Source organism: Meles meles, chromosome 5, assembly GCF_922984935.1.
Source record: "Meles meles chromosome 5, mMelMel3.1 paternal haplotype, whole genome shotgun sequence".
Classification (NCBI taxonomy): domain Eukaryota; kingdom Metazoa; phylum Chordata; class Mammalia; order Carnivora; family Mustelidae; genus Meles; species Meles meles.
The window spans coordinates 89,705,813-89,725,825 of record NC_060070.1 but is presented as its reverse complement, the minus strand read 5'-3'; the positions used below and the strand labels follow the sequence as shown (position 1 = coordinate 89,725,825).

The window sequence follows — 20,013 nt, the reverse complement described above, 5'->3', positions numbered from 1 at the left end:
CTACGCAGGCGCTAACTATCTCCTCTGCCAACTGCCCACCCCTTTCTCTGCGGCCGCTGGAGACACACCCTTGGGGCTCATGCGCAAGCGCCGTTCTTCCCCACTCGCGGTGGGCTGTCTCATTACGCATGCCCGGACGGCGGCAGGACATTCCACGGATTTTACCACCGGAAGTTCGGTGGCCATTACCAAAGAGTGGGAGTTCGCCTGGTTAGCTAGAGGGACTTGTTTCCGCCCCGCTCCTGGGTGGTGGGCGGCCATCTTAGGTGCGTGCAATTAAGGGCTGTGGCGGGATTGGCTCCGCGTCTAGGTTCGTCTGCTGCTTCCCACCTACCAGGGCCGGATCTGGAGCCCGTCCCCGCGGGGCGGGACCTCGCAACGGCCGACTGTTTTCCAGGTGAAGGGTAACCCTGGTACGTTGAGGCTTTGAGCGAGCCTTTCCAGCTCCGTCTCACGGGACCCCAGGACAGGCCGTATGCCCTCGCTGACCCATCCTAGGGTAGGAGACAGAATGGGAAGCCCCTCTAGACTCCTTCCCTTGTCTCCCCAAGAGCAGGTGGGACGAGCCTTCCTTGAGAGGCCGCCTTCCCTCTTCCGCGCTTGCGGCTCGGCAGTACACTCCCCTGGTCCGGACACTTCTCGTTTGCGGCTCAACGGGACTGTGGCCAAGTCCCTCCCTTTTTCTTGTGGGCCAGACCCACTGGGGAAATACTTTTGGTCCGGCCGAGAAGAGGAGACTGTCGTCAATGCGCCTCGCTCGGGCGCGGAGAAAGGAAGAGGCGCCTCGTGGGGACCGCCTTCTTTTCGCCCGGCCGAGCGGGGCGCTCCGGGAAAGCGCGAAATGCGAGCGGAGGTCGGCAGCCTCTGGACCTAGCCATTCTTCCTCGTGTTGCCCCAGGGGAGTTTTGTATTACTTCCTAGAGGCTGAACGAGCTCACATTCAGCGATAAATGGCGGGGGAAGAAATTGCCAAGTGGGTGGCCAGGGCAGTTTGAATAGACTATATTCAGGCCGCCTAAGCATGTTTACTTCCTTTTTTCCTTCTCATAGCGGAAGAGACACTTAAGTTCTGGAAATAGCGACTCAGTATCATGGCCTGCAGCCCTAATGAAGATTCAGAAGGAAGCAGAGTGCGTAACAACTATTAACTTATTGGTGAACTGAAATTCAGAATAATTGAGGTCAAAAGCATAAACACTTTTTAATTAAAGCAATAATTGAATTGTCTTTCTTTTCCCCCCCGCTCCAGCCGATTTACTTCAGAAGGGCTGTTACAGTCCTAGGCAGAAACTGTGCATCACTTTCCTCTTACAAACACTTTAATTTGTTGTAGTTCCTTAAATTCTGCAGGTCGGGTTTTAAATCACGGAGGGGCAGTGGTGGGGATTCAGTAAAGGGAAATGAAAGAAACAATTTAGTGTTTTTCTGCATCAAATAAAACTATTTCTTTCCTTTTGACATTTTAGATCACTTATGTGAAAGGAGACCTTTTTGCATGCCCCAAAACAGACTCTTTAGCCCACTGTATCAGTGAGGATTGTCGAATGGGTGCTGGGATAGCTGTCCTCTTCAAGAAGAAATTTGGAGGGGTGCAGGAACTGTTAAATCAACGTGAGTTTTAAAAAACAGCTGAATTAGTCTGCCTTGTCTAGAGCATCTTGATCTCCTGTTATATTTTAGTTATTAGACAGATACACATGCAGAGAGCGGGGTTCTTAACCATTGAGTACTTGTAACTCTTCAGATTAAGATTAAGGTTTTTCTCTACAACAGTAGCCTCTAGTTTGGGTCTTTATCACACCAACCTTGAATTCTTGTAAAGGTTTCTAATCTCTTTGTCCTAAAACATTGTTGATATTACTCCACTTATTTCTGAACCTTTAATAACTGAAGTGTTTAGCTTCGGTTCTATAGGTATTAACTCAGCATTCAGGATCCTCTGTTTACCCATATTGTACTTACTCCTCAAAGAGGAGTTTAGAAACCTCTTCCTTACAGACCCTTCCCATCACTTTCAATCAGAGACAAGTGTTAGAACCACCTGTAGAGCTTCTGAAACAATTGCTGAGATCACATCCAGGCTTACTGGGCCAGTCTCTGCTGGTGATTCATTTAAAACAATTTCTTACTGTTTTTTATTGTAGTTCTTTATAAATGTGACACTGTTTCTTCATTGAAAACTCATTAGTGATTGGGAACTTTTATACATCTGTGTTCTCCACAATGCTTAGCACAATAAATAACTCTTTGTATGTGAAACAATAAAGTTTTTTAAGTGAATATGGGTGTATTTAAAAATATGGTCAGGACAGAAGGTGGGGTAGGAGGAAAACGAACAAAAAATAAGAAAGCTGGAAGTTAAGGAAGGCTGATAAGGAGGAAAGTGTTACAGAGACTGTTTCTTCAGAAGTGAAAAGTATTTTTAGCTCTGAAGTGAACTAAAAATCTGTAAAGATTTTTTTTTTCAAATTGAAGACTGCAAATCGGTGCTTTTATTTTTTATTTTTTTACTCTTCTACTATTAAATAACTTTTTCTTAGAAAAGAAATCTGGAGAAGTGGCTGTTCTGAAGAGAGATGGGCGATATATATATTACTTGGTAAGATGGGGGTTATTTCTCACTATGTCTGTTCTCACTAGGTCATAAGGACTGGTGAACACATGGGTTGTACTGCATTTGTTGATCATGATTCTAGACAACCAAAGATGACAAAAAGCTTTTGATCTTATGCTCACTCAGATCAAGTTGGAGCACTGGGTTAGAAAGGAACCTGAGGGGGCGCCTGGGTGGCTCAGTGGGTTAAAGCCTCTGCCTTCGGCTCAGGTCATGATCCCAGGGTCCTGGGATCGAGCCCCACGTCCGGCTCTCTGCTCCGCAGTGAGCCTGCTTCCTCCTCTCTCTGCCTGCCTCTCTGCCTAGTTGTGATTTCTCTCTGTCAAATAAATAAAATATATAAAAAAAAAAAAAAAAAAAAGGAACCTGAGGCTGCATCCCAGCTCCACGGTGGAGAGTACTGTGACAGCCACCAAAAGCCTCTGTTCTAAGACTTGGAAAAGTTAGGGATGTCCCACATACTTTAATTCTTTCCTAATTATAATGAGATAGAAACAATAATGTCTCAAAAGACATATTGCCCAAAGGAGTTTATCTCTCATTCTCCTCTGTTGAATGCAGTGCCTGGTATTACTTAGCTCTTTTCCTGCCTTTCGCCTCAATGTGGGATTCTTTCACTGTCAATGGTCTTCAGGCCCCAGAAGGAGTGCAAGTTCTTGGTGATAGTGCTGTGTTACTTAGAGCAACCAACCCACTACATATCTCATTTGGACAGCATACGGAGTGGGGACATGTCCTAAGACCTTTGGATGTTCTCCTTAACGCCAATGTGGCTTCCAGTCTTGTTTGGAACACTACCAGTTTCTCTTTGTTCATTATAGAGAAACAAAAAGCATATAAGTGTGGTTTCTAATGGTTCTTCCTTGTTGCAGATATATTGCTTATTTCGTGGAAGTGGCACAAAGACTTTGACCTACCTTGCTTAAAAACAATAGACAATAGGCACCGCCTGCTAATCTGGGCTTCTTGGGAAAAGGAAAGGTTATCACTTGACAGTGTCTGGGTTTCTCGGGCTTTTTTAAGTAGATTTTCCTGAGAGCCTCCCATAACTGGAAAAGACAATATATGACATTTGTCATCCTGCTCTGAACTCTTCTATAGAAATATAGTAGAATTTTATTTTAATTATCAGGATGTTGGGAGAATGTGATGGCTCTTCTTCGGCTCTCATTTTGGACTAATGGAAGTTTGAATTCATTCTTTGTACTCAGATTACAAAGAAAAGGGCATCACATAAGCCAACTTACGAAAATTTGCAGAAGAGTTTAGAGGCCATGAAGTCCCACTGTCTGAAGAATGGAGTCACCGACCTCTCCATGCCCAGGCAAGGAAATTCCGGGCCCTGAATAAAGACTTTTAATTGTGTGGTGGAATTTGCTGTCTGACTTGAAAGCTTAACTCAAAATACAGGCTTAAAAGTGGACAAATTGAAAAACTTCTAAAAATCAGTGAACCAGTAATCAGCCTTTAAGCTGCATTATACTCATTTCTTAGCCTAGGTTGAATGAATCAGGATAATTAAAACACACCTGCTTCAGACTACTTCATAGGAAGGGCCTGTTGGTCAATCACCTTTGTTGAATTCTGGGCATCTTCTGCCTGAGGAGGCTGAGGCTCTGTTCTTGAAGCAGTAAAGCCTAAGAACCAAGACTGAGCAATTGTGATTTTCTTCTGGGCCCCTTCATGTGTCCCAAGCTTGTTAATCTGGTGCAAAGAAGGTTGTAAATTATCACTGCCTTTGACACTGCATGCTTGTTGTGTTCAGTGTGGGTAGTAGCCAGAGGATATGTCCCTTATGTAATGTCTTAGATCCTTGCTATTGGGAGCTTAAGGGAATGGCTTTGGGGGTGCAATATACTCTTTATTTACTTTCTTTTTAAGAATAGGCTTGGGGTCATTTCTCTTCCTGTCAGTCTAATTTTGAGTCAGTGCTGACCATGTGTGCAGGTTTGTTTCAAGCCCCAAGTTACTTATGAATGTGGCTACAAAATCCCTCATTTACCCTGGGCTTTAATGTGTTCGTGTCTTCCGTATCAGAAACTCTTGTGTGTTTTTGTCATAATTTTTTTAGGGATTTAGTTAGACTATATGAAATTAGCCGCTTTAAGCTTTTTACCCCTAGGGATATTGAGGATCAATAGAGTAACATCTTAGAAGAAAGGTGCCAGGTAGGAGAATTTTGTGGGCTTGACTCAGGTTTCTCACCTGAACTGCAATTAGCTTGGCATTTCCCAGCATTTCATTTTGATTTCCTTTTTACAGAGATCCTGTCCTTTGTCCCTCTTTTCATCTTCCTTAGCATTTCATTATCGTAAGTGTGTTTTTTAAATCCCAGCTAGTTTTTATTAATAGCTATAGAATGATAGTCTCCCATGTCACCGCAGGTACATTCTCAAGGTAGCCTCAAACAACTGAGAAGTGGCATCTTACTAACAGAAGCGACAGCTGTTGGATGTTGGGGCTATCTAGGAACAGCCTTAGGTGACTCACAACAGGAATTCACTTCACACTCCCACCATAGGTGTGAGGCCAGATCATTTGTCTTTGTGCTTTGGGTGGGTGCAGCCCAAAGGAAGGTGAAGAAATGATTTCCTAGGTACCTTCATCACAACCCGTGGAGCTGTTTTGTCTTTCAGAATTGGATGTGGTCTTGATCGTCTGCAATGGGAAAATGTATCTGCAATGATTGAAGAGGTGTTTGAAGCCACAGACATCAGAATTACTGTGTACACACTGTGAACAGATGTGCGCTGTGGATGTGTCCATGGTCTCCTGTCATCCCTACTGGACCGTAGCACTGGACGAACTGACGGAAAACGGTCTGAAGAAAGTTTCATGTGAAGTAGTCTGTGTCACAGGCCAGACTTGGGTTGCTGTATTCTCATGATGGGACTGGGATTCTGGAGGAGGGATTGCTTGGGAAATGTTGCTGTGATTTTTTTTTTCCCCCACCTTCAGGAAGGTAAGGAGTAGAATGCACCATATTAGGCAAGGAAATCAGAGATGTTGGGCCTCTGACCCATTTTAATCCAGGATACTACCTGACTTGTTCAGCTTGCCACTAGGTGGCAGCATTGATTCTACTTCTCTGCTGTTAGAAGAAAAATTTCAGGAAGGATGAACATTTCAATTAGTTTTGCATCTTTTGTCATTTGTGAGCTTGCTTGGTATTATCCTTATGTCATATTCATTCTAGGAGAGAATTATGGGTTTTGTTTTGTTTAAATTACAAAAATGAGTCTTAACGTTGTTAACAAGAAATTTGTGGTGACAGAAAAGGAAAAATAAATGTCTTTTTCTTGGGGGGACCAGTGAAGTTTTGTGCACATGGCTGCTGTTCTGGACCTGATAATGGAGGATTTGCCTGTAACTAATTGGGAAGAATCAGACAAAAGATCCAGTGGTAAGAGTAGCAGGGTGAGAAGAAATAAGAACAGATAAGAACTATGGGTCAGCGTTACTGTGAAGGGAGGTGTTTAGAATCTCCTTGTGGTGAACTCTTCCTCTCTTCTGTCTTCCATATAACTTCTGCGATTAAACGGGTCTGAATTCAGTCATGGAGCAAATGAAATAATGTATATGAAATGTCTGCTAAATTCCTTAGGGCTAGTAATGACTCAACAAATCGGTGGTTCTCAACAAAATCCTTGATGAATCTTTTAAGAAAAAGGCCCACTTCCTTAAAAAATTCTAGTTTGGCAGTTTGGGGTGGGGTGGGGGAATTGGCTAGGTTTCTTGGTGTCATTAAGCTGCAGAGGATTGTGATTGTGCAGGGATCATAATGGGATGAACAGTATATATTAGTCCCTTTTTCTTTAGCTAAGAGAGCAGCACTTTATCCATTCCGGTGTTTACAGTGAGAGAATAGGTTCTTGGATTCAGGAGCAAAGGTATTGGGAAAACTACTGGAATTCTCTTTTACCATTACTATGGTAGTAAGGGTTAAAATAGGGTTGCCTGGCTAGCTCAGTCAGTAGAGCATGCAACTCTTAAGGTTGGGATGGTGAGTTCAGGCCCCACATTAGGCGTGGAGCCTACTTAAATAAAAAGTTAAACTAACCAGACCTACTATTGATTTTCTCACTAGGGTGAATTCTGGGTATGTTGTAGGACTTGCTGCTTTTCCAAGCATAAAAAGAAGGGGCCTGTTGAAACACTAGGAAAACACCAGTTAAATATAATCTTTGTACTTTAGACTTGTGTTCTTATCACACTGTAGCATGATAGGAGGCAGCAGTTTCAAAAAGTATTTCACTTTTTCTGTATCTCTGGAACAGACAAGTTCATGTCGTTGGGGTAGGAGTAGTGCAGGGCCAAGTTCATTGTTAAACTTAGACTGAGGTTTTTGGAGCTTTGCTTCTGTCCACATACAGTAAAACTGAAGGGGAAAAGCGAGAATGAATACACAATACAGAAAATGAGAGTGGGATGGTAAGAGGAAACTTAGAATCAAAGTATTTTGCTTAACTATGCAAATCTTCCCTCTTGGCTCAAAACATTGGTTTTGTAGGCTTCTACATTTAAAGGAATTAGGATTAATTTTTTTTATGGAATATGAGCCTTCAAGATTCTTTGAACAAAGACTACTCTTGGGAGGACTAGCTGTAAGTGGGGTTCTGAGATTCAGTAGAGATGTGATAAAATGCTCTGTCATTTGCAGATAGTCTGGGGGTCAAATTCTGATGACTTATCACACTCAAGCCTTCGGAAGAAGAGGCATGGCATGATAGAATGAGCATGTTATTCCTGGAAACCTAGTTAGAGTTTGGCAAACACCCAGAAATTCGTACGTGAAGTTTTGCTTCTATATAGGACTCAAGCCTTGGAAGAAAGGAGACTTGACACCATCCTGCTGTCACCATCAAGTACCACATACCAACTAATCTACAGGGTGTGTGTTTCAACATTGAAATCCTACTTATTTTCTCCTTGATCAAGTGGTTAATTGCTTATTAAGTAGCAATGAGAACGTGGGTATCTTATAAACAGATTTCCCCTGCCCTTCGTTTCACTCTCTGCCATACTCCTTGTCTTCAGAGAAGGGAAGAGGCACTCATTTACAAGTAATCTCAAAAAATACTTGATAAAGGTCAAGACTGGGGTCGGAAGTCGGCCTGGGAGAGTTAGTACCCTGTGTTGCCTAGACAAGACCTGGGTTAAGCCTCCCTTCCACTTTCTATTGTCATGGCATGGCGCGTAGCCTGGGAGCATCCCTATTCCTAGGGCAGTTCACTGTTCATAGTAACTTCTAAATGCCCAAGTTCTTTAAAAAACCTGCTCACAGATAAACCACACCACTTTTATTAATGTTGCTATTTTTCTTTCTTAAAAAAAAATACAACTTCACATAAAATGCATTTCTGGACATATTTCAAAGATCTGCACAGACCTTGGGTCTGAGGTTCTTTGCCTCAAGCAGCCCATTTGGGGAAATAAGTAGGCCCTTCTGCCCCTCAGATGCCTGGTGCCCATATATGGTTGCTGTTTCTTTCTTTGCAACTCACTTTCCTAGAGCCGTGGCTTAAATGATTGATAGCATGAACAGTATATTTAGAGTCCTCGGAGGACCTGTGCATTAGGACTGGTTGGTGTCCAATGTTGTCCAGCTCAAGTGGTATTAGGAAGTCAGGCATGTCCCAGATGGCCATACATGTCACTGCTGTCTCCTGGTGGCAGCAGGCAGACCTTAGTGAGAAAAGAGAAAGCATGTTACTGAGAGCCCACTGGCCCCAAACAATGAATTTTCTTCTGAGCTAGGGTTTCTGTCTGTCCTCCAAGCAAGTTTGAATTTCTCCCCCACAGTCTCCTGTGATTGCCACTTTACCTGGCATTAGGTGTGCTGTGTTCATGTTTTGGTGTGGTTCATACAGGGAAAACCCCAGAAGATCCCTACTTTAACTCGAGTTAAATATATGGTTAAGTCCTATTCTGTCATTTTTCTTTTAAAGATGGAATAAAAAAGACAAATTTTCTTTAGCAAATGCCCATTTCTTAGTATTTTAATTAAGCAGAGTTCTTTTGGGCTTTGAGATTACAACTCAATTTCATGCCAATTTTTTTTTTTTTTTTAACTTGGTACATTTTAACCTTTCCCTTCAGGAACATGAATAACTTAGCGTACAGGGAAGCATGTTAATGGGTCCAGATAATACGGTTATGTACACTAATGGAAGGAGGCTTATAGTGTGGAACATGTCCAATAATATTTTATTTAAAAATAATTTGACTTGGAAGTGGACTTTTCCCTCAAACAGATTAATCTATTTTATTTCCGTTTACATTAGCATAAGATACAACCCTCAATTATCTAAAATTAAAAGCTTTTAATCCTCCTTGAAATACTTAATTTTTATAGCAGACTTAGCTGTCTAATTACTCAATTTAATGGAAAACAGTACACACACACATACACACACTGAGGACTTGCTGGCTAGGCAGCTGGAAGAAGTGGCCTGTGGCTCTGAAAGGTGTTTAAGAAGAAAGTAAACTATAGTTAAGATTAAATACCAGTCATCATTCTGGAGAGTCTATGTAGGCTTTATAATTACAGTGATAACACCTACATTAATAAAATCAAGGAATTTAAAAGTTTATTTTGTATTTTCAGAGGTCACCATTAAAAATCTGTTTTTACCACTCCTCACCACATTCAGAGTGGTGTCTGATTTTATGTGAGCAGACTACAACATGGTATTACTTGACCTATTACTTGAATAGGTACTTTTTGTAAAAAATGGCTTAAAATTGTGTCTTTTCAGATTGGGGAGTGCTCAGGTGAAGAATTATCGGGCGCCCTGTGTGCATGTCTAATAGACACCTGCCAACATCATGCTCTAGAACACTGATAAGTTCCCAAAACGTGTCTATGACGCCACTTCTTCTCTTAAGAATCTTGAGAGTGAGAGACACCAGAAATAAATTGAATAGCTTCATGGAAGCATGCTGCTTTATGTTTTATTAATATGTGAATTGTTCCAGAATTGAAATTGGAGAAGAGGGTGGTAAAAGACCCTTTTCTCTGTTTCTAGAGGATTTTGATCATAATTCAGGCCTTGTGGGGGGACTCGGTTTTAGCATTTCTACAGGAACAAACTAGATCAGACCAAACTTGAAAAAAGTTGGTGAAGGATCTTTTACCCTCTTTCCTGAGGGTAATCGGCCTGTTTGTATGAGAGTCTAATTTACCCTCAGCAAGAGGCCAAATTGGCCTTAATTGTGTCCTAATTATTTGCTTAAATAGCTAATCTTTACTTCCAGTCCTCTGATCACATCTTGATATCTGTAGGAGGCTATGTCTGAGCTGCTGTCTAATTTACAAACCTCTTTTTAACCCTTTCATCATTCCTGCATAAAAGAACATGTTGCTGTGATATCCCCATTCCTGAATTCCACATTTTTTTAATCAGCTCTGTTGAGGTCTTCTCAAGGTAAGAAAAATGTTCTTGCATTATACATTCACACAAATTATTGGTCTCCTTCAAAGCGGAACCATTTGTTTGAAAACATGAAAGCGTCTCTGGCAATAAATAAGCTGAATACAAATCCATTTGGGGACTTTCAAAAATACCATAGATAGAAAAAAAAAAATGTCCCTGAAGGATTAAAAAACATCTATTAGAGGGCATGGAAGGGTAAACTTGCAAAAGGGGGTGAGGTGTCCAGAGTAAGTCTGGACTCATGCCCATGGGGGCATGCTTATGGAGTGAGGGCTCCTCTCTGCTGTTCAGTAACAGGTCCTTGCACCACCCAGATCTGACCACGGCAAGCCATTCTGTCTCACCAAAGCTTTCGGATTCCCGTCAACACCTTCAGTATTCCAAGATATGGGAAAACTTCATTGGATATAACAGGGTAGAAACGAAAACGGTTTAGGGAGAGGAACTGAGAGGAAAGAGAAGAGGAAATGGGATCTCCTAAAATGTTTTTACAGCCTACTCAAAGCAGAGAAATGCAGTTCGCCGGGTAGGGCAACAAACCAAACCTACCCCTCATCCCACCGGCCCTCCAGCCTGCTACTTTAGTGACGGGCTAGGGACACAGCCGTAGCGCCATGACTCACGTGAGGCTGGGCCCAGAGGCCTACTTCAGGATGTCCGCCAACTTCTCCTCGTAGTACAGGAAGTTCTCCTGAATGTCCTCCCAGGGCTCAAAGGCCTTGGATTCGCCCTCTTCCTGCTCCACAAAATTCTGCCAGACGTACTCGAAGTCCTGGGGCTTCATGATGCGCAGCCGGCAGCCGGCCTCCTTCAGCTTCCTCAGGGCGGCCTGCACTTCGGGCTCCTCCCACATGAAGAGGCGCCCCACCAGGATGAGCAGGCGCAGGTTCTTGGTCTTGCCGAGGGTCCGCAGGATGCGGTCCGCGCAGGCCGCGCAGGGGCTGGACGACACGTACCAGGTGACGTTGTAGCGCAGGGCCGGGTCGAAGGAGGGCAGGATGGTGTTGAAGAAGGCCTCCTCGGCGTGGTTGGTGGCGTGCTCGTCCTCCAGGTACCCCCGGGTGGCCTGCACCTGGCCTCCCTTGGCCTGCGTTTCAACCACGTAGCAGAGGAAGGTCTTGTTCCGCCCGGAGCTGTACTCCACATTCCGGAACTGGAACTTAAAGTAGTTGACGGGAAGCCGCTCCCTGTGGGCCGAGGGGGCAGAGGGACAGGGGAGAAGAGAGAGGAATGAGTTCCTGTTCCTCGGACCAGCAGGCAGCAGGTGGCTCTCCAAACTTGGTTCCTCGGGGCACGATGGCCCTTCCTGTCAAAACAGGCCTTGCCCAGGCAAACAACAGGGACAACAACAACAACAACAAGAAGGAGGGAATCCAGAAGAGTTTATCTGGAGGAGAGGAGAGAAGTTGGAGGTGCACGTTCCAGTCACCCCAGTAGGGAGACAGTAGGGAGGGTGTCCAAACCCTCCACCATCCCTCCCACACACAGCACACTCCTACATTTCTGAATCAGTCACTACTTCACCTGGCGACACATCAGAACCACCCAGAGGACTCGGCACTTGTCAGAACCTGGGCCCCAAACCAAACCAATGAAATCAGAACGCCTAGAGGGGACCCAGGCACCAGTATTTAAAAACAAAACAAACAAACAAAAAAACACTCTCCAGATGATTCTAATAGGCAGCCAGTTTGGAAAAGCAGTGTTCCAATAGTAATCTTACAAAGTAGCAAGCATATAAAATTTCTCCTGCTAGAAGAAGACGAAGATTTTGCAGAACATTTCCTGCTTCCATTTCTCTTCCCTGCCACTCACTGCTACTGTATCTCAGGCATGGCTCGGCCCACCACTCAGTGCCTTTCCAGTAATTGTTTCTCAAGTCTGGCTTTTCCTGCAGGTGAAGGGGTTGTCACACAATGAATGTCCAAGATTTTTTTTTTTTTTTTTTTTATCTTTGAGAGTACCTTGATATGCTATAGCTTGTATAGTCATTTCAAAATCATAAAAGACTTGGCCTCTGCCCTCCAGATGTTTCTAATCTAGCAGCTCGACTCTAGCTAAGAGCATTCGAAAACTGCTGATTTAAATTGCATAGGGAGCGTGGAGGACGTGGGATGAAGGTTCTCTAACATTTAGCCTTGATTCATAGGGCAACAGAGAATTGTTACAGGCGCCTGAATAAGGAAAGCCGTAATGAAAGTGACGTCCATGGAAGATGACATGGTAGCTTTAGGCAGATAGAGTGAGGCTGGGGAAAAGCCTGAACTGAAGCAAGCCTGCTTGGTGTCTTAGGACGCCAGACTTTGTGATAACTATGTCCAGAGGCTTCGAGGGTGGGATGGATGATTAGGAAATGAAACCAGCAGTAAAAGGCCGGATTTAGGAGAAAGTTCAGTAGTAAGAAGGAAGAGAGAGCAAGGTTTCAAAAGGGGCTAGATAGGGCATCAGAATTGATCGTTTCTATCTTTATGTACGTCTGCATCTTTCTAAAATAGGGAAGCCTTTTGCAGGTTAGGAGGCCAAGTGGAACAAGGAGGCATTCGCAGGAGAGACTGAAAATATCATAGGAGAGGAGGGGATTGAGTACTGGCTTGGGGAGGCTGAATGTTTTCTTTTCTTTTCTTTTTTTTTTTAAGATTTATTTATTTATTTATTTGACAGAGAGAGAGATCACAAGTAGGCAGAGAGGCAGGCAGAGAGAGTGAGAGGGAAGCAGGCTCCCTGCCGAGCAGAGAGCCCGATGCGGGACTCGATCCCAGGACCCTGAGATCATGACCTGAGCCGAAGGCAGCGGCTTAAGCCACTGAGCCACCCAGGCGCCCTCTTTTTTTTTTTTTTAAGATTTTATTTATTTACTCATCAGAGAGCGAGAGAGCATAAGCAGAGGGAGCAGCAGGCAGAGGAGGAAGCAGGCTCCCCGCCAAGCAAGAAGCCTGATGTTGGACTCAGTCCCAGGATCCTGGGGTCATGACCTGAACCAAAGGCAAATGCTTAACCCACTGAGCCACCCAGGCATTCCTGAGTGTTTTCTTTTTAAAAAATGTGATCTCTGAGGGCATGTCTGGGTCGTTCTTTCAGTTAAGCGCCCAACTTCGCTTCTGCTCAGGTCATGATCATGGGGTCGTGGGATCAAGCCCCACGTCGGGCTCCCCTCCAGACATTCTGATTTCATTGGGTTTGTATGGGGCCCAGGCATTGACATTTGTAGAGTTCTCTGGGTGGTTCTGATGGGCTCCATGCTCAGCAGGGAGCCTGCTTAAGATTCTCTCTCTCCCTCTTTCTCTGCCCCTCCCCCCTCATGTGCTCTCTTTAAAATAAATAATCAAATAAAAATTTTTAAAAAGGTAGTCTCTGTGGTTGCCCCAGAAGGTATCCTGTGGCAACCATTAACCCCACTGTTACTTCTCTACATGCCTTCCCTTTCTAACTCGTCGGACTACAGGGAACTCCCGGGTGTCCCAGGGCCTTGGCTTCTTAGGGATAAGCAGTAGGTGCTAAAGAGCTGTGTGAACATGAGCAATTTCCCTGCAGTACTCCCCCCCGCCCCCACCATAAAATTGTCTCTACCCAAGTTTCCATATCTCTTCCTGTCAAGTTAAGTTTCCATTGTGGAGATGGATGTGTTTGGGGACCTGGCCCCAGGATTCCTTCAGGTACTATACTTAGCTCTCTAAACCCCGCTGTCCCTGATTGGCTGTGTTTATTATTTACTTAACATTTCAGAAGAGTGGATGGCCTGATGATTCCCCTCTCCTGTTTCAATCCCTGTTGGGAGTTCTCTCATACTGAGCTCTCCCCAATTAAACTCACACTACACTCACACTAAACTCACTAAACTCACACTCCTGGATTTTACTAGTTGCTAAATGGTCCCTTCACTTCCTGGAATGGCTTTTTTTTTTTTTTTCCTCCTGAGAAGCACAGAGCTTACCTTTCTTGCCCAAACACTTTATGCTCTTCAAGGCCTTCTGCCAGACACCCCCTGCCCCCAAGCCTAGTCCAGAGCCGTGTGTATGATGGATTCTCAGGCGAACCCCTTGGAAGTATTCATGACTGTGTGGTTGATTGGGGCTTCCCCAAAGTTGCCTGTGTGACCCCCCCTGGGTTTCCTTCTGGAGCTCCCAAAAGCTTTGCTCCAACTTTGCCAAATACAGCCCAGCCAAGACCGTGAATTTGGCCCAGCATGCCATTGCAAATTGGCTGGCTGGTCTGAGGCTGCTGCTTTTCCCAGCTTCTCTTAAGCTCTGATGTTTTCCCCTCCTCGTCTTCCCTTTGCAAGAGGAGAGGACCCAGAGAAACCTGAAACCCAAGGGAGAGGAAGAAAGTTCACCTATCTATAAATACCAGTTTCCCTCCCCTCTGGCAGGCAGCTCATAGTCTACTCCGTGCCTCAGCAGAGCCTTCTGGACTAGCTGCCTAAGGAAGTGAAATACTTGTAAGAGGAAAAGAAAAGTCAGGGAGGGTCTTGGCTCCCAGTCTTTCCTTTGGGCTTGCTCAAAAACTGGGCTTTCTTGGCTTCTCAGTGGGCTTCTTGCTTTTCCAGAAGGAGCATAAAGGTCAAATAAAGTTCTTTGGGCCTCCCACAGGCTGAAACAGCCAGGCCCTGGAGAGGACCCAGGAGAACAGAGGTGGAAAAGGTCTGAAATCTCTCCAGGGAGCTAGACAACATGGCCACCTCAGGTGTTTTTATAGAATCACAAAATAAGTCAACACTGTTATGCCTGCTAGCGAAAGAAAGGAAACAGTGACACTAATTTCTTAGATAATCGCAAACACCTTTTCTTCTTTTTTTCTAGCAGCATGATGCCTGAGTACTGTAGTGACTTAGAGCCTTTACTCTCTCCCCCAGCGGGTGTTTTCCTGCTGAAATGGGGTGTGCTTGTGCCCGCGTGTTAGAGCAGTGGTCGGGAGAATCATGCTGGTAACAGATTTCTTCACCTGGGTTCAGTGACAATCTCAGGCACAAAAACTAAGAGGGTTATTCCTCCCCCTCCCCTGCTTCTTCAAGCACCCCTTCCTCATACTTTCTGCAGACGGGTCACTCACACTTCATCTGCTAAGACCCAGCCTCCTGGGTCTTGCAATTCTCTAAGCAGGAAACCAAGAATCCTAATCTCTGGGAAAGACCATTTAGAACACGGTCGACTTGGAGGAGGGAAGGTTGTGAATATTTCGTTCACATTTAAAAAATATTTGTACTCCCTAAGCATAAATCTATATGTAAAAGAGAGCAACCTGGATGACAGTAGAAGCTCTGAGATGAAACATGTGCTCCAAAATGATTCATGGAGTGGAAAAATCTACTTACAGATCATTGAGTGTTGACTTGGTTCAGCTTTTCTCACAAGATCTCTCATGATCTGCTCAAAAGAGGCAGACGTGCTGGTTTCCATCTCCTTCTCCCTGTTCCAGACCACTTGCAAAGTGGATGCTGAGGAGTGGGCCCAGGAAAAAGGAGGAAAGAAGCAGAGTTCTAACAGCCCAGATGGGTTTTGCCAGACTGCCGGCTCTAGGGTTGTAATTCTGGATGGGATTCTGCCCAAGCAAGCCCTGAGCCCCTGCCTTTCCCCTGGGAGGCATTGTCTTCACACTGGAGCTCTGAGTTTCCCCCAGCCTCAGTGGAGGCCAGGGTGGCCAGAGTCAGTGGCTGTCTTCTGCTTTTCCCTAGAACAAGCCTCCCCAGCATGCTCTGGAGCCCAGGGTGAGGCGTGAGAGGCTTGCGGGATTAACGGCCGCGTCAAAGGCCCCCACTCCTTGCTGCCCCTTCTCCTCCGAACCCTGCCTTTCCTCTCCATGTGACCAGAGTAAACCACTGGCAGCTAAAGAAGCAGCTGAAAGGACAGTCACAGCCTGTGCCATTTCTCTCTTTTCCATACCAATCCCTCTGCTAGCAGGTTGAGCGTGATGCAAATCATACGCAACACAACTAGAAACAAATAAAGACAAACACACAGCCAGAGGTCCTGCTGGGCAGAGCCATAGTCGTTCATCACTGGGGTGGAAAGATGAGAAGACAACTAATTCTGGTGCCCCAGAGCTTCCCTAAAGCATGCGGGAGTCGAGAGACAGGCATGGATCTGAGGAATTCTCTTCTATGCTGAGCGCGCCTGGCTCTTCAGAGATCCCGAACCGCTCTCTTCCCAGAAATCCTCCCCACAGCTAGTTCTTTACCCTAGTGGCTGGCAGAGAGACTACCAGACGATAGTTCATTCATTCATTAGTTCATTTATTTATTTAACAAGTATCTACTAGGAGCCAGGCACTATTTATGGTGCTGGGGATAAAGCAGTTAAAAGTCCCTGTCCTCGTGGGGAAAACAGGCAGCACATAAATGATTCCTATTCAGTAAATATTTCTCGAATACAAGAAACTGCCCATTTATGGCTTTTTTTAGATGCAGTGTGGTGATTTGGAGTCAGACAGTCTTGGGGTTTATGCCCTACTCCATCCATTAGCTTTGGGCAAATTACTCATCCCTCTGAGCCTTGGTTTCCTCATCTGGAGGATAGGTCGAGTAATCCCACCCCTCAGAGTCTGGATAATGGTCAACACTCAAGAAATTAAGGCTGGTGCTGTCGGGTGGTGGCTTCTCTGGGCCTCAAATCTTACCCCTCAGAGCTGAATCTTAAGCACAACCAAACCTGAGCCCTCTCTACTTTTCTTCTCGTAGTTAGAGGGTTCTTTCTTTCCTTGGTGTGCTGGTTTAACAACCAGCTCTATGACAGGAAGGGAGGAAGGGAGGAAGGGAGAAAGAGAGAGGGAGAAGGGAGGGAGGGAGGGAGGAAAGAAAATACTCATTTCTAAGGTTTGCTGATCTTTGTAAACACTCCTACTATGGAGATTTCAAGAAACCAACATGAAGTCACTGAACACAGAGTTGGAAAGAGATGCGCACAATTGATTTCTCGGTCATCGTGAGTTGGCTTTGGCACACTACCGCAGTTTTAGACCTTTTTCTAGCACTTTCTACCTGTAATTTTGTTAATGTTCTTAGGTCTTCTTTCTATCCCAAGTGCTCTATTCAAGCCAGAATCACAACAAGTGGGGCATATCTTCTTATTCCTACCTAGTACGCCTGCCTCACTCCTGACTATTTCTCAAAACCTGCCTGCTCTTCTGCTAGCTTGCAGCCCAAATCTAAGAAGCCATACAGACAGACCCATCCCCTCTGCGAGTCTAGGCTAGGAGAGGAGCTACTTTCCTGATCCCCTTGATGCCAGGGCATCTGGAGAGGAAAGAAGGGGAAAGCTATTCCTGCATCCTGTCTCTGCACAGACATAGCCACACCTCTGGGCTATTTTAAGCCATCTGTTTACCCAGAGGGGCCCAGGAGACAGATCTCCACAGCTGTTACTTGTGGCCGGGAGACACTCAGAGCTCCACCTCCCTCATGAACTACTCTCAGAGCACCCAGAAAACTGCCCTGCTGCCTCTCTTTTTCTGAGCCTTGGGTCAGAGAAACCTCTGAGCCCCATTGCCTCACAGATGGAGATAGGAGGAACCCTGTTTGGGAAATCTGGGACCCGGAATGAACAAGAGCCCCGTGGAAAGAACACTTGGCTGGAGTCAGAAGAAGACCTGCTACTTACTGGTTCTGTGGTCTTGAACAAATCATGCAATCTCCCTGACTCAGTTTCCCCATCTGTAGAGTGTCAGTAATCCCCAGCATTGTGCTGAAGGTTGAATGGGCTTACACATGCGCAAGTATGCGGTCATCATAAAACTCTGGGTGGATATAACTTGCATCAGAGGATTTGACCATTATGACCAACTCCCCTGGGAACCCAAAACATGTTCAATTGAGCATAGACTAATTTTATTCAAGACCTATTCTGGTGCTGTGCTGGGGAGACCGCAACTGTGGGCAGAGTGGGTGTGCCCATGCCTGTGTGTGACCAAGGGCAGCATGGACCAGCAGGCTTAGGGGTGAGGAAAAGGAGCTCCTTCCATAGAGGACCACTGGGATTGTGGACTCTCCTGACCTGGTAGCCCTAGGCTTTCCCTAGGTCTATATTAATCTGCGCTCTGCTGTTTCTTTAATCCTAGGACAAGGGGGAGACATTTGTTGGTTGAGCACTGGTGAATGCAAGTTCCAGGTTCTTGCCTGAATTCTTCCCTCAGGAACTATGGTGCATTTTTCCCTCAGGTTCTCTTAGAAATCAGAAAGTGTCTGAGCTGGAAGAGACCTTAGGGATCAATTTAGTGTAACTTCCTTATGTTACAAATGACCAAACTTAGGCCAGGGCTGGAAAATCACTTGCCAAGCTTAAAACAGCAAGTCTGGAGGACCACCCGGGGCTCCTCTGCCCCCTGGGGGCATCATGCCTCCATTCTTCCTGAAATTTCTCCTAGTGTGGACCTTACTCTGCCTGTGGGCATTGTTGGCGATTTCCATCAAGGAAGACTTGGGGTTGAGGGAGGCAATGTGGCCCTACGTAGTCCCTTCTTATTCTTGGTCTACAAACTTTGCCCGGTCTTTTGCAAAAGGAACAGAGAGGAAGAGGAGGAAGGACAACTTGGTTTTATTCCTGGAGAAGGCATAATCTGGACAAGACAGAGGGATCCTGTACATAGGCCTCTTTGGGGCCTGGAGACCCTTTGCTTAGGGTCCTTGTTCTTCCTTGGTGGTTGGCCAAGGGCAGAATACCTCTTCTGGCCAGAAGCTCCTGGGCCTAGACGATGACCTGCACTGTAACTACTCTTGCCCTTGGGGCAGATGTGGAGAACCCCTGGGCAGACTTGATTCAATATGAAAAAAAAAAAAAAAAAGGCTTCTCATTCAGCCTTAGCAAAGAGAGGATCTGTTTTCCCTGTCTTAGGATCTTCCATTCCAGAGAGAAGCTCTAGAGAAAGAGGGAGAGTCATACAGAGAGAGGAGACCCCCACTCAGCAGCAGGGAGAGAAGTTGAGGGAGGAGGTACTTTGACCGGGACCATATTTAAATTTGTCTGGGTCATCCCATGTCCTTATCCAGTTCCCTGGAAGTAGACAGCCTGTACCCGGAGAGGCAGGTGACAGCCGGCTACCAGGAGGCTTGAGCAGTGGTTTCATTCTCTGGGGCCTTGTCTCTGAGGAGCTGCTCCTACCTCCCCCTGGTTGGGGGGCGGGGTGATAGGTGTTGCCTGAGAGGCCAAGAGAGATTTGCTGCTGGGCCCCCTGTAGCCCCTACAGGGTAGACTCCTGGCAGCAGGACTGTGACCCTGACCTCTTCTGTTCCCATCCTGAATTCCCCCAGCCCACACTCTTCTGGGGAGGAGGCGCCCGGACCACACCCAGGTCTTACCCTGTGACAATCTCAAAGGGAGGCAGTTCAATCAGCTCCTTCAGCTTCTCCGGGTCGTCCAAGTTTTCCACATCCTCACCATTCTGGGAAGCGGGCGCGGCGGGCTCAGCGGCCGCAGTGGCCCCCGCGGCCTCTTCTTTCTGAGCCATGGAGGGGTGGTGGCTCCGCAGGCACTGAGGAAGGGGAGAGGCGGCGAGTTCCCAGGGCCAGGGCCTGGCGGCAGAGTCCCAAGCAGCTGTCAGCAGCTAAACCTGCCTGGGGACAATGGGAGGAGCAGGCAAGCCAGGCTTAGTGTTGTCACCTCCTGGCCACACAGGCTTTATAACAGGAGCCCTCTGCCCCTCCCCCAGGCCCTCGCCCTCTATCTTTTTTTAATTGAGTGACAGCGGGTGCCGGGATGGGGGGAATGGAAAATCTGGCCACTAGTATCCCCTATTTATCAGTAAGCAAAGACAGGAAGCTGGCAGGTGGGGATGGCAAGGCCTGCTCTCCCTTCCCCCACTGGCTCACACATATATTCATACTCTCTCCCTCCACCTTATGTTCTTCCCTGTTTCCCCATGCAACCCTTCTAGCTCCATGGGGTCTGTCGGGGGCAATGGAGAACAGGATAGAGGTTGGGCATCCCGAGATTTAGGAGAGACGCTCTCAGAGGTGCAAGCAGGGTGAGGTTTGTGTTG

At 46.0% G+C, this 20,013-nt stretch overlaps 2 protein-coding genes across 8 annotated transcripts; one reads left to right on the top strand and one right to left on the bottom strand.

Annotated features, from left to right (window-relative positions):
• Window positions 1-48: 48 nt before the first annotated feature.
• On the top strand, window positions 49-5,922 carry OARD1 (O-acyl-ADP-ribose deacylase 1). 6 transcript variants are annotated; one of them, XM_046004656.1, is made up of 6 exons: window positions 49-266; window positions 1,051-1,130; window positions 1,467-1,611; window positions 2,541-2,599; window positions 3,826-3,938; window positions 5,251-5,922. In XM_046004656.1, the coding sequence occupies exons 2-6, from the start codon at window positions 1,092-1,094 to the stop codon at window positions 5,351-5,353; spliced, it is 459 nt and encodes a 152-aa protein (XP_045860612.1). In that variant the 5' UTR covers window positions 49-266; window positions 1,051-1,091; the 3' UTR covers window positions 5,354-5,922. The 6 variants fall into 6 exon arrangements, with proteins under 6 accessions (XP_045860612.1, XP_045860607.1, XP_045860606.1 ...); XM_046004651.1 differs by having other exon boundaries at window positions 49-397; XM_046004650.1 differs by having other exon boundaries at window positions 50-413.
• APOBEC2 (apolipoprotein B mRNA editing enzyme catalytic subunit 2) lies at window positions 5,561-19,482 on the bottom strand. Of its 2 annotated transcripts, none has more exons than XM_046004648.1 (3): window positions 19,334-19,482; window positions 10,674-11,237; window positions 5,561-8,299 (listed from the first exon to the last, which is right to left on the bottom strand). In XM_046004648.1, the coding sequence occupies exons 1-2, from the start codon at window positions 19,480-19,482 to the stop codon at window positions 10,694-10,696; spliced, it is 693 nt and encodes a 230-aa protein (XP_045860604.1). In that variant the 3' UTR covers window positions 5,561-8,299; window positions 10,674-10,693. The 2 variants fall into 2 exon arrangements, with proteins under 2 accessions (XP_045860604.1, XP_045860605.1); XM_046004649.1 differs by lacking the exon at window positions 19,334-19,482 and adding an exon at window positions 11,774-11,892.
• Window positions 19,483-20,013: the final 531 nt, after the last annotated feature.

What these genes read in the sequence shown, in the direction of transcription:
- OARD1 (XM_046004656.1), top strand. Translation starts at nt 1,092, where the DNA reads ATGGCCTGCAGCCCTAATGAAGATTCAGAAGGAAGCAGA. An exon ending in AAGATTCAGAAGGAAGCAGA is followed by an intron (nt 1,131 to 1,466) that starts GTGCGTAACAAC and finishes TTGACATTTTAG; the next exon opens with ATCACTTATGTGAAAGGAGA. An exon ending in GCAGGAACTGTTAAATCAAC is followed by an intron (nt 1,612 to 2,540) that starts GTGAGTTTTAAA and finishes ACTTTTTCTTAG; the next exon opens with AAAAGAAATCTGGAGAAGTG.
- APOBEC2 (XM_046004648.1), bottom strand. Translation starts at nt 19,482, where the DNA reads ATGGCTCAGAAAGAAGAGGCCGCGGGGGCCACTGCGGCCGCTGAGCCC. An exon ending in CCCTTTGAGATTGTCACAGG is followed by an intron (nt 11,238 to 19,333) that starts GTAAGACCTGGG and finishes CTCGGCCCACAG; the next exon opens with GGAGCGGCTTCCCGTCAACT.